Here is a 14,098-nt window from a genome sequence, read left to right as displayed (position 1 = left end):
GTTTCAACTTCCACAACCCCTCTCCTTGACCTGATCCCACAGCACGCTACACTTGTCTGTGTCACAGCACCGATCACACTTCTACAATCTCTCCCACATTAGCCTAGTCTTCCCTCAAATGCATGGTGCCTATTTGCTTAGTAGAGCACTCCAAGCATCTGAGGTGCCTCACACTGAATAAATATACAATTAACATTAAGACAAACTTGTTACTAAAAAGCTAAACATTATCCTTCTCAAATATAGTGAAGATCAAATAAGACCGGCATATAGGGCTCATGTACAAAAAACATTTCTTGGTAACGGATATCACCATGATTTTCACATCACAATTTTTACCATTTGAGTTCAAAGCTTTATGATGATATGAGATAACAATAAGCCACAACTTCAGTGACACAAGGACAGCAAAGTGTTTTGAGTTTCAGTATTTTCAACAAGATTAGAAAAAAAAGAAAATTTCTTTTTTGGTCACACCCACAAGGCATGCAGGATTTTAGTTCCCTTACCAGGGAACAAACCTGTGCCCCATGCAGTGGGAGCGCGAAGTCTTAAGCACTGGAGCACCAGGGAAGTCCCAAGGAAAACAGAATTTTAAACATCTACTAGTGAAGATGTCAAAAGGTTTATGATTTCGGCTGATGATCTAAGGATGTGTAAATTGTATATTGCTTTTTAAAGAATCTTCAGTAAATGATTCTCAGTAGACTCTACATGAAAACTAATATGCACATTATTATTAATATGTGAAATTATTAAACTTTATTTCTTTGTACTACAATCTACAATTTTAGGAACAAGGAACTCTGAATTTGGAGATAATAATAAAGAGAATAATTTTCCAAGTTGCTCCATTATCTACTAGTACCGATATAACTGTCCTGTAAGTAGTTCTCTGTGTGGTCTTCCACACTTTTTTTTTTAATTGGAGGATAATTGCTTTACAATGCTGTGTTGATTTCTGCCATACAACAACGTGAATCAGCCATAAGTACACACATATCCTCTCCCTCTTGACTCACCCTCCCACCCCACCCCTCTAGGTCTTTACAGAGCACCAGGAAGAGCTCCCTGTGTCTGCAGCCACAAAATTAAAAGACTCTTGTTTCTTGTAAGAAAAGCTAGGACAAACCTAGACAGCGTTTTAAAAAGTAAAGACATTATTTTGCTGACAAAGATCCGTATAATGAACGCTACGGCTTTTCCAGTAGTCATGTAGGAACCTGAGAGTTGGACCGTGTGCTGAAGGCTAAGCGCTGAACAACTGATTGATGGCTTTGAACTGGTGCTGGAGAAAACTTTCAAGAGTGCCATGGACAGCAAGGAGATCAAACCAGTCCATCCTAAAGGAAATTAGTCCTGAATATTCATTGAAAGAACTGATGCTGAAGCTGAAGCTCCAATACTTTGGCCACCTGATGCGAAGAGCCTGATGCTGGGAAAGACTGACGGCAGGAGAAGAAGAGGGCGACAGAGGATGTGATGGTTGGATGGCATCACCAACTCAATGGACATGAGTTTGAGCAAACTCCAGGAGAGAGTGAACAACAGGGAAGCCTGACATGGTACAGTCCATGGGGTTGCAAAGAGTCTGACATGACTGAGCGACTGAACAACAACAAAAACAAACAGTACTAAAATACTTACACAAATAACAAGTCAAGCTTCCTTATTTTCACAAGTGAAACCAATAACAGCACCATCTGGATAACTTGACAACAATCATTAATTTCGAGGAGCTCTTAAAGAATTCAGAAACAGAAACCTTAATACCATGTACATGATGTGACCAGACTGAAGTGAAGGAAGGGGACTGTCCTCACTCTCTATTTGGTAAAAACCATCATCAGCAATCTTATCTCCTCCTACAGGGTGTAGCCTATGTTTTTACAGTCTTTAATTCAACAAAAATTTCACCTTCTACCTCATGGCAGATATGAAATCTATTTCCATCAGGAATTTCCAGTTTCAAGCTTGGAACTCATGAGAGTTACAATATTAAACCTGCTTTAACTAACTTGTACAAAAGAAAATGCTATTTTAAATATACATATGCAGAAGAGAAGACTCACTAAAGGCTATTACCATTGGTATTTATACTCAATTTCACATTTAAGAGTGTATTTGTAACACCAAGGAAAAAGAAGAAAATTCACAATCTAATCTCCAATAATCAGTTGGACAAATCACTGAACTAGTTTTCTTAATTTAATGAGTTTTTCATTAATAGAGTATATATTACACTTTACTTTTAAGTATGCATTGAATCAAACTCCTTCTACACTATATTCAGCTGACTCAAAGATACATCTTCTCTGTCCAGAAGTAAACCTTCTGCTCTTGAGGGTCAATAGTTTATTGCAAAAAAAAAAAAAAAAAATGAGCAGAAAATTCTCTGTGACCATGTTAAAATAAATCAATGTAAGCGTTCAATCTGGTGCAATTTTGGCTGCACAGCATTGAGAATTTAACAGTTTCAATACTTTAATCTCATAAAGTTTAAAATTAAACCTGAGGGGCTTGCTTAGTGGCACAGAGGATAAGAATCTACCTATTAATGCAGTGGACACAAGTTCGATCCCTGGTGCAGGAAGATTCCACATGCCTGGAGCAAATAAGCCCACAAGCAGCAGCTACCAAGCGCCACATGCTAAACCTGCTGAGCTTGTGTGCCACAGCTACTGAAGCCTGAGCTCCACAAGAGACACCACCGCAGTGAGAAGCCCCCTCTCACCAGCTAGAGACAGGCCTTGCAAAGCAACAAAGACCCAGCACAAGCAAAAATCAAGTATTTTTTTAAAAACAGACTTCTGGAGAACAGATTGGCAAGCATCCAAGACATGTAAGGTGATTATTAAAAAAAAAATGAAACCTGAGGCTATGTATTAAACATATGTGAACTTAACTATGCAAGAAATTTACACAATTATTCCCCACTCTTCCCATTATATTCACCAAGCAGTAAAAATTCAAATTTAATATAGGAAATATCCAGAACATATTTATCATACATTAATTACCATTTACTGCAAAAGCATAATACTATAAATTAGAGGAGGACTGCATTTAAAATGATACTAAATTCCAACTACAACTGGTTGAAGCCAAAGAAAAGCAAATTTGGGCTGACTGAACGAAGACTTTTCTAAATCTTGAAGCTACCTCAATATGGAATAACTGGAATTAAGACAGTAGTGGCCTGAAAAGCAACATGAGCTATCAACAGTAGCAAAAACATCAGAGAGACCTCAGTTCTTATGTTTTTAGTCTATTTTTCTAAAAATGGTGGAAAGAGGAAGGGTTAAAATAGTGATGTCAAAGATTAAATGAAATAATGTATCAAGTGCCTAAAACAGAGCTAGGACTATGACATCACTCTGGATTTAGATTTATACACTATACATGGACATCACCAGATGGTCAATATTGAAATCAGATTGATTTTATTCTTTGCAGTCAAAGATGGAAAAGCTCTACACAGTTAGCAAAAACAATCGCTGGAGCTGAATGTGACTCAGATCATGAGCTCCTTATTGCAAAATTCAGATTTAAATTGAAGAACATAGGGAAAACCACTAGGCCATTCAGGTATGATCTAAGTCAAACCTCTTATGATTACACAAATAGATTCAAGGAATTAGATCTGTAGACAGAGGGCCTGAAGAACTATGGTCAGAGGTTTGTAATACTGCACAGGAGGCAGTGACTAAAACCATCCCAAAGAAAAAGAAAGGCAAGAACACAAAGCAGTTGTCTGAGGAGGCCTTACGACGAGCTGAGAAAAGAAGAGAAGTGAAAGGCGAAGGAGAAAGAGAAAGATATACTCAACTGAAGGCAGAGTTCCAGAGAACGGCAAAGCGAGGTTCTTAACTGGACAAGGAGAAGAAATACATGAAACAACAGAAAGGGGAAGACTAGAGATCCTGTCAAGAAAATCAGAGATACCAAGGGAACATTGCATGCAAAGACAAGCACAGTAAAGGACGAAAACGACAAGGACCTAACAAGCAGAAGAGATTAAAAAAAGGTGGCAAGAATACACAGAAGAACTACACAAAAAAGGTCTTAATGACTTAGATAAACACTATGGTGTGGTCACTCACCTATAGCCAGACATCCTGGAGTGTGAAGTCAATTGGGCCTTAGGAAGCATTACTACAAACAAAGCTAGCAGAGGTGATGAAATTCCAGCTGAACTATTTCAAATGCGAAAAGATGATGCTGTTAAAGTGCTGCACTCAATATACCAGCAAATTTGGAAAACTCAGCAGTGGCCACAGGACTGGGAAAGGTCAGTTTCCATTCCCATCCCAAAGCGAGGCGCCGCCAGAGAACGCGCAGACTACCGCACAACTGCTCCTCTCACACGCTGGCGAGGTCATTCTCAAAGTCCTTCACGCCGGGCTTCAGCAGCACGTGAGCCAAGAGCTTCCAGATGCACAAGCTGGATTTAGGAAAGCAGAGTAACTGGAGATCAAATTGCCAGCATGGCTGGATCACAGAGAAAGGGAATTCCAGAAAAACACCCATCTCTGCTTCACTGACTACGCCAAAGCCTTTGACTGTGGATCACAACAGACTGGGGAACATTTTTAAAGACATGGGACTATCAGACCACCTTACCTGCCTCCCGAGGAACCTGTATGCAGCTCAAGCAGCAGCAGAACTGGACATGGAACAATGGACTGGTTCAAAACTGGGAAAGGAGTTTGTCAAGGCTATAGATTGCCACCCTGCTTATTTAACTTTCATGCAAAGCACATCATGCAAAATGTCGGACTGGATGAATCAAGCTGGAATCAAGATTGCCAAGAGAAATATCAACAACCTCAGATATGCAGATAATTCGACTCTACTGGCAGAAAGCAAAAAGGAACTAAAGAGCGTCTTAAAGAGGGTGAAAGAGGAGAGTGAGAAAGCTGGCTTAAAACAGCATTCAAAAAACTAAGATCATAGCATCTGGTCCCATCATTTGATGTAAATAGATGTAAAAAGGGGGGAAACAGTGGCATATTTTATCTTTGTGAGCTCCAAAATCACTGCAGACATTGACTGCAGCCATGAAATTAAAAGACTCTTGCTCCTTGGAAGAAAAGCTAGGACAAGTCTAGACAGTGTATCAAAAAGGAGAGACAATATTTTGCCAATAAAGGTCCATATCCATGTAGTTAAAGCTATGGTTTTTCCAGTAATCATGCACAGATGTGAGAGTTGGACCATAAAGAAGGCTGAGTGCCAAAGAATCAATGTTTTTGAATTGTGGTGCTGGAGAAGACTCTTCAGAGTCCCTAGGACAGCACAGAGAACAAACCCGTCAATCCTAAAGGAAACCCAACACTGAATATGCATCAGAAGGACTGATGCTGAAGCTGAAGCTCCAATATTTGGCCACCTGATGCAAAGAAGTGACTCATGGAAAAGAGCCTGATGCTCAGAAAGATTGAGGGCAGGAGAAGAGGGCAGCAGAGGATGAGATGGTTGGATGGCATCCATCAACTCAATTGACTTGAGTTTGAGCAAACTCCAAACTCCAGGAGATAGTGAAGGACAGGGAAGCCTGGCATGCTGCAGTCCATGGGGTTGCAAAGAGTCAGACATGACTTAGCGACTGAATGAAAACAATAGAGGGAAATAAACACTTTTATTGAGACAATAATCCATCCTCATATAAAGCGCACTTCTTGGTGGTAAGTATATTGAGTTGTGCAACCGCCACCAAAATATAATTTTTGACCATTTCAACACCTCAAAAATAATTATGCAACCACCAGTAGTCACTCCCCATTCCTTCATACTCCTCCAGCCTTAAGCAACCTTTTTTCTCTATGATTTTCCTCTTCTAATGTTCTTGTAAATGACATTATACAATGTGTGGCTTTTTACGCCTGGCCTTTTCATTTAGGATGATGTTTTCAAAGTTCATCTATCTTATAGCACATAGCAGCCTGTTCATCTTTATAAACAGATGTGGTAAATAAACTACATTTAATTTTCCCATTAAGTTGATGGACATTTAGAGAGCTTCCACTTTTTGGCAGTTATGAATTAGTGCTGGTATGAACACTTGTGTACAAGTTGTTGTATGGACACATTATCATTTCTGTTGAGTAGATATCTAGAACTTCTATGTGCTATATGAAAGGAAAGGTGAGCACTCCCCTTGATAAAGACCGAAGAGGCTCTAGAGCCTGACCACGTGCATATGGTTAAGGCACTGCCACCTACTTCACTGCATCTAGCCATCATGTTTTTCGGTAAAAAATAATGCTGGCTAATATTTACAGCATACTGTTCTAAGTATTGTATTTTACTGAACCTCAGGTACCATCAAGTATTCAATACACCATTATTTTATATACCATGAGAAAGAAAAAAACTGGGCCAATTAAATTATCTCATCCACTAAAAGATATACCCTGATTTGAGAAATATTAAAAAATGTCTCATAGAATTATTGAAATACTACTTTTTAAATGGACTACTCCTTTGAAATGATTTTACAAATGAAGAAACACCTTAGACAACTTGCCTAAGATCAAAAAGTCTGTCAAATGCTGTAAGATCTGAACTCTTATTCTTGTTTTTTATGGGCTCCAAAATCACTGCAGATGGTAATTGCAGCCATGAAATTAAAAGACGCTTACTCCTTAGAAGGAAAGTTATGACCAACCTAGACAGCATATTAAAAAGCAGAGACATTACATTGCCAACAAAGGTCCGTCTAGTCAAGGCTAAGGTTTTTCCAGTGGTCATGTATGGATGTGAGAGTTGGACTGTGAAGAAAGTTCAGTGCTGAAAAATTGATGCTTTTGAACTGTGGTGTTGGAGAAGACTCTTGAGAGTTCGTTGGACTGCAAGGAGATCCAACCAGTCCATCCTAAAGGAGATCAGTCCTGGGTGTTCATCGGACTGATGCTGAAGCTGAAGTACTTTGGCCACCTCATGCAAAGAGTTGACTCATTGGAAAAGACCCAGATGGGAGGGATTGGGGGCAGGAGGAGAAGGGGGTGACAGAGGATGAGATGGCTGGATGGCATCACCGACTCAATGGACATGAGTTTGAGTGAACTCCGGGAGCTGGTGATGGACAGGGAGGCCTGGCGTGCTGCGATTCATGGGGTTGCAGAGAGTCGGACACGACTGAGCAACTGAACTGAACTGAACTGATTCTTGTTCTTGGTAGAGCCACATTCACTGTTTCAGAGATTCTGCCCTTACTCTTTCCTCAGTAGGATCAAGGAAGTAGAGCACAGTAGGCCTTACAAATCTAGTTTCTATTTGACCTCTAACCCTCAGTTCCCTCATTAAGACTGTCTTAGGAAGGCATATAAAATTCTTAGCACAATGCAAGTGACATCTTAATAGTAAAAATATAGTGGGTTTTTTTTAACTTAATATTAAAAATATAGTTTTTTTTTTTTTTAACTTAATAGTAAAAATACAGTGTTTGAGAGCAGTCTCTCTTGAGATCTTTTCTTTCTTCCCTCGTTTCCATTAAAAAAATTATTTTTTAGGCTTGGAGGTCATCCTTATTGCAAAACATTTTAAAATCTTCTCTTAAACTTATAGTATTCTACAATTAAAATAAACTAAGTCCTGGGTGTTCATTGGAAGGACTGATGCTGAAGCTGAAACTCCAGTACTTTGGCCACCTCATGCCAAGAGTTGACTCATTGGATAAGACCCTGATGCTGGGAGGGATTGGGGGCAGGAGGAGAAGGGGACGACAGAGGATGAGATGGTTGGATGGCATCACCGACTCGATGGACATGGGTTTGAGTAAACTCCGGGAGTTGCTGATGGACAGGGAGGCCTGGCGTGCTGCGATTCATGGGGTCGCAAAGAGTCGGACACAACTGAGCGACTGAACTGAACTGAGAGAGACTACTACTTATTTTATTTTAATGATAATATTGACAATCAAGATTACCTAGTTGAGGGTAACTAAGATAAGGATGAATATTATGTCACAGATGTAAAATGAAAGTTTAATAGAAGTTCCAATACAAACTATAACACAGATGAGCCTTAAAGACATTTAAGTGAAATAAACCAGGTACAAAAGGATAAAAATTGAATGAGTCCACTTAAATGAGGTACCTAGAGTAGACCAAAATACATCAAGTGTAACTGGTTACCAGCATGAGGAAACAGGGAGTTATTATTTAGTAAAGGAAAAAAGGTTCTGAAAATGGATGGTGGTAATAGATGCAAAACAAAGTGAATCTGCTTAATGCCACTAAACTGTACACTTACAATTGGTTAAGGTAATAAGTTTTATGTTTACTTACCATAATAAAAAAATCAATCAGGTTTATCAGAAAATAGATGAACATAAATAACAGAGAAACAGGCACCTCACAATGTCAGGTGACACAACTTTACCCTGAAACTTCCATTATCTTGTCTATTCTTAAACAGAGGACAACCAGTAGGTTGCATGAATGAATTCTGGAAAGACTAATATCATATGCTCAAGGGAGCCTATAGTTTTAGGAATCACAGAAAATACAAAGGTGTATTAAGACATGGTCTTTGACCTCAGGAACACAAAAGCTAGTGAAAGATACACATCACCAAATAATACAATACCTTGATTCGTACTATAACTGTGTTAGTACTACATAAATTACATAGAATGCCATTGAGAGTAAAGGGAGGAACACTGTGACAGGCACAGCTTAATGGAGAGAGTGATCCTTTACCCAGGCCTCAGAAGAAAACCAGCACTGCCAAAGGCAGGGATAATGATTCAAGTGAAAATGACAGAAAAGCGTGAAAGAATAAGCATTATACAAACAGCAAATAATCTAGGTTGGAAAATGAAACCGATTTTGTGGGTGAAACTGGCAGAAGATTAGGCTGGAAAAGACCACAGAGGCACGTTATAGGAGATTTTAAATGCCCATCGCTATAAGGGGTTTAGACTATTAACAGGGAAAGAGAAGAAACAAAACATGATAAAAAATGCACTTTAGGAAGATCTACAGTACAGCACTACAAAGAATGAACATTAGTGGTAAAAATGAAACGGTGATTAAGTAACAGGCAAAACAGGGGACGTAATAAAGCTGAAAGCCTAAACTAAAATGGTGATGATAGCAAAAGTAAAGATGTAAAGGAAGGAGTTCAGTCAAATGTAAGTTTAGGTTAGTTCCACTTGTTATACACAATCCTAGGTTATTCTGTTTCCTCTTTTAATATTTATCACAATTGCAGTGATTTGTTCACTTTTTTCGTCCCACTAGAACATGAGCTCCATGACAGCAAGGACAGTAAAAGCTTTATTTATTGCTATACTGGCACAAAGCATTCAAATAAATGTTGAATAAATCCAGAATACACTATTCCCTAAAAAAAAAAAAAAAAAAAATGTATATATATATACACACACACACACATATATATTTCTTTGAGGCAAATAAAAATTTATATAAGATTCTCTAAATTTGGGGCACTGCAAGTTTTTCCAGACCTAGAATTTAAGCCATTGTCTGATACATATCTTGTTCCTGTCTAAATACACTACTAGCTGCCTCTAAGTAAGCTTGCTTTTCATTCTAATTCCAGAAGCAAATCACCATTACCTTAAACCTTGTCCACACCAAACTTACACAGCAAACACACACACACACACAAAATCTGTAATTTTAATAAATATTAAAGTATATATTAATTAAATGAACCAAGACATATAGTTCATGCATAAAAATGGGCTTACGATACCTTAGGGGGATTAAATGGATATGTTTCTGGTATTTTAATCTCTAGTTGATATCTTCCTCCTAAAAAATGGGGAAAACAGAAAGTTAAGAATGTTGCTTGTCTCAAATATGTAAAGCCAAATATAGTGATAGAACTTTTCAAAACATATACTATGTTATATTCAATTACAACAGATTCAGTTTAAAGTTGAAACCCAAAAAGGAAATAGACAAAATATTACTAGTTTTTAATATAAAGGTCACATAAAGCATACAGAATACCCATTTTATACAACCGATATTAGATTATCAGTGAATAATTGGACTAGAGATGGATGAATACATTAAATCTATAGACAATCCAACACCAAAGAATTCACTGGAACAATTAGAGAGTACAGGTTCTATCTGCTTTTGCTTCCTTTAATCCACACTGAAAAAAGCTGCTAAATAAGACAAAAAAATGGCAAGAAAAAAGGAAAGAAGGAAGGGAAGTATAAAGGCACAGAAGGTACAGAGAATAAAGATACACAGATTATGTCATGAGCTGAAAAAAATTTGAATCGAGCTGGTTCTCAAATATGAAACTGTCCCAAACTTTTATTTGGGACATAAAATACCAATACTTCTCGTTAAAATTTAAAAAACAAAATTCAACAATAAGACAAGAGGTAGGCACAAAGACAAAAACCTACTCTCTTCCTCTAAATAGGTATATAAAATGCAAAACTTTACAAAGAGATTGTTCTAACCAGTAATATATACACAGTAGGCAACATACTGGTATGAAGTTATCTTAAGCAACTAGCAGCTAAACAGGGCATTTTTTAAAAAAAGTTTATCTAGCTTTCCATACTAAGATATTAAAAGGGAGGCTAACTGCCCCTCAGGAAACTCTGAAGGGGGAGTCTTGCACTGGACTTCAGACTGGATTTGAGTCATAACTCTCAGGAAACTTCTAATTCTAAAATTTTATGTTCCATTAACATAGAGTATTTACCATTCCAAAACACAACAAACAAAACTGTGCCAGTGAAATAGTTATATATAAAACTACGCCTTGGGTTTGCTTCAAAACAGTCAAGTGATGACTTAGATCAAAGACTAGCCACGAACTGACAGCTATTAACGCTGGCTGATGAGTGCATGGAAGTTTCTTTATACTCTGTGCCTTCTGTATGTATCTGAAATTTTCCACGGTAAAAAGTAATAAAATACAAGCAGTAACTGTGCACTAGGAACAGTATCGATTTCACACTCGATACACTCAGTCCTCAGCATATCCTGCACTTCTTTCACTCTTAGGAATAAATGAGTGCAGGTCTGAAAATAAAAGAAGCAGTTCACTTGGTACCACTTTCTCTGCCCTTTTTGGTTCCAATTCTTCTTTTCCTGCTTATTCTTTTTAATAGCATCTCAGACTGACTGATACACAAGCAGAACTAGAGGCCTGAGGCACAGAGCACATGACAGCAGTGAAACAGGAAGCAAAGAAGTCAAAGAAACAAAAGGAAAAAACAGGTGAGAGAGCGGGACCTCAGGAAATGTTTGTGTATACAGAGCTAACTTTCTGTTCAGAGTTATAAATGTTAGCTTCAAATATAGGTATAATAAATTTGGCCTGAGTAATATGTAGAGTCTTCTCTTTCCTTCCTATGAACTTTACTTTTTTCTATTAAATTTCAAATTACTGTCTCTATAACCTTTCATATAAAGCTTTTCCTTCCTGAATGTCCAAAACAATCTCTTAGGAGTAGTATGAGAGCCCTGAAATACTACAGAAATAATGCTGGACCCTTGAGTCCCCCAAATTCTATTTCTACTCCATATGCTGTTAGTATGCTCTGTCTCACATTATTTGACAACTTCAATATATAATCAATACAGCATTAACTGCAACATTATTTGATATATATCAGAACAACACAACTAAGAGAGCTTTATAATATTCAATAACTACATTACTATCATAACAGCTTTCACTATAAAATATTTACTTCTTGAAGAATAGTTTTTAATATTAAACATCTATTATCTTTAAATTTAACTTAGTCCAAAGGGAAGCTGGGGTAGCAGTGAGATTTTTTTTTAAACATCAAGAATGATTCCGTAAATTTAAAACAGCTCTTAGGGAGAAAGGCTCAAGAACTAAATTGTTCCTTTGCCACTGAGCCATTAAGGCAAAAGAAAACTGAGGTAACATATACAATAACATGGTCATTTTAACTCAATCTGATTACTTTCTACACTACATAAAATAGCTGCCTGATTTCTTAATGATGGCTATTAACAATTTAACATTCCCATGTAAACTTTTGCCTTAGCTATTGAGATTAAAAAAAAAAAAAAAACCCTTCAAAATTTAGCAAGAGCCCTGAGATACACATTATCAAAATATTTTATCCCATTCATGTTGCAAAAAAAAGTATCTAAGCTAATGCCCTCAACTGATGCTTTTCTTAAACAAAATGAACTTCTCTTCAATAGTTTTATAAGAATACAATTTAAGTTAATCTACTTCAAATACATATCCAAGAAGCATATTAAAACTAATGTTATCAAACATTAATGTCTCAGTGGCAGCAGCAGAAATAAGCACTTAAAAATGATCAAGCTTGTTTCTAACTAATGAATGTGGTATAGTTATAACTTAATCATCCTGCAAGTAAGTGTGTACTGTCCAATTTTTAAAAACTTCATGTACCTTTATTAAGAGTTGCTAAGAAGGTAACAAACTCTGTTTAGTTCAGGAGTTCTCTTGTTTATAAATATCAATTCCCTGGAAGAGCTGCAGGGTGATAATGCTACTGCCATACTATCTTTTAAAAACACACCTAAACAACCTAAAAAAAGCAATTCAAGAATATTTATAATGTATGCTTTCAGAAGAAGTTAGCTTCAGAAGAAGCCAGTATATCATAAGTAACATCTGCTACTAAGGACTAACTTGATTTTTGCAAGATAACTCAAGATCTCTTCTCCATCTAACAACTGTCAAAAGGACTACATGAATATTTTGAATAGCCATTCATGAAAGAATTCAGATGAGGCCTGGCATACAGGAGGCACTATAAAAAATTAAGTAAGTCTAGAAATGGCTCATATGAACTATAAAACAAAAAATAAAATTATACCATTTCAGATTTGGTAGAATGTGCTAATGATATTTTAGGGCCTTTAAAAATTCAAATGAAAACAAATAGTCTAGGACGCTGAATTTTTCTGAAAAACTTTAACTTATTGTTCATTACAGAATTATAGAACCACTACATTCAAAAGAGACATCACCACCACTTCCAACATTCAATCAATCCTGATTTATTCAAGAGTAGAAAGAGATTAGGAAAAAAGGCTTTGGAGTCAAAGGCTATTAGGGACTCAAATCCCAGCTGTGCGCTGAGACGTCTTAAACAGTTACTTAACTTTCCTGAGCTTAAGTTTCCTCATCTATGAAACAGTGATAACCGTACTTACCTCATAAGATATGTTTTAAGGACTGAATGAGCAAAGACACATAAACCTCTAATAAGTAAAAGCTCAATAAATGCTATGACTACAATATTACAGGACTTCTATCAAATATGTGAATGCCTACTACATGCAAGAATCTTGGCTATGCCATATGAACTCGAATATATAATATTATTCACTACTGAAGATCTGCCTAATGAGTGGATAAAAAGCTTACAAAGCTTCTTTCTGTATCTTACCACCCCAATTCCATGGTCTAAAGTATAAAGACTTAATTTGTGAACAGAGTTCAGGAAAACTGCCTCCTTTCTTTTCTATGTGCTTGAAATGACCACTTAAAAGCTTTCCTGAATAAAGAAAATTAAATATTTGGAATACAGCCTGTATAAAGACATATGAGTGAATTACATGCTAAATGACAAACAGGGAAGAGGAACTTTGCTTTAAAAAATAAACGTAAGTCAGAAATTTAAGACAAAGTTTGTTACAGATACCATATGAAGGGTAACTGAGAGTTCATGTAAGTTAAAAGGTTTAACATGCTAGATGTAAATTTAATTTTACACTGTTAAATTCTAACATAATATAACCTGTAGCTTAGTTCTACTAAATCTGTTTTGGGAAAAGAAAAAAGTTAGCTAAAATTCAGTAAGAAAATCAGTCTAGCTAAGTATCTGAATTTATTATTTAAAAACTGCTGTATATATCCTTAAGCCAAATGAAGTTACCTTCCATGTAGTTTATAAATGCTTAAGATTATTCTGATTTAGTGTTTCAGATAAGTTCTAATACGCACAATATTTTGATACAGAAAAAAGTACTTGCCTTCATATGGTGTGTCTGGAGGTCCTGCTATTTCTCCTCTTAATTCTGTAAAATTCTCATCTACAAGATCTACTTTAATTTGATTTTTGCTCGTCTTA

The 14,098-nt window shown here is 36.7% G+C and overlaps 1 protein-coding gene and 1 non-coding gene across 3 annotated transcripts in view; one reads left to right on the top strand and one right to left on the bottom strand.

The window, feature by feature from the left end:
* UBE2K (ubiquitin conjugating enzyme E2 K) overlaps window positions 1-14,098 on the bottom strand; it is a 71,540-nt gene that overhangs the window by 15,368 nt on the left and 42,074 nt on the right. For both annotated transcript variants that reach the window (XM_061164594.1, XM_061164593.1), the window contains 2 exons: window positions 14,001-14,094; window positions 9,727-9,785 (listed from right to left, as the gene is read on the bottom strand). In XM_061164594.1, coding sequence (XP_061020577.1) covers window positions 9,727-9,785; window positions 14,001-14,094 — 153 coding nt within the window. The remainder of the gene's footprint in view (window positions 1-9,726; window positions 9,786-14,000; window positions 14,095-14,098) is intronic.
* On the top strand, window positions 6,129-6,251 carry LOC133071953 (U6atac minor spliceosomal RNA). Its single transcript, XR_009696574.1, has one exon. It is a non-coding gene; the product is annotated as a U6atac minor spliceosomal RNA (small nuclear RNA).

Source organism: Dama dama, chromosome 17 (genome assembly GCF_033118175.1).
Source record: "Dama dama isolate Ldn47 chromosome 17, ASM3311817v1, whole genome shotgun sequence".
Lineage (NCBI taxonomy): Eukaryota > Metazoa > Chordata > Mammalia > Artiodactyla > Cervidae > Dama > Dama dama.
Note: the sequence above shows the minus strand (reverse complement) of the source record. Positions and strands in the feature narration are given on the sequence as shown.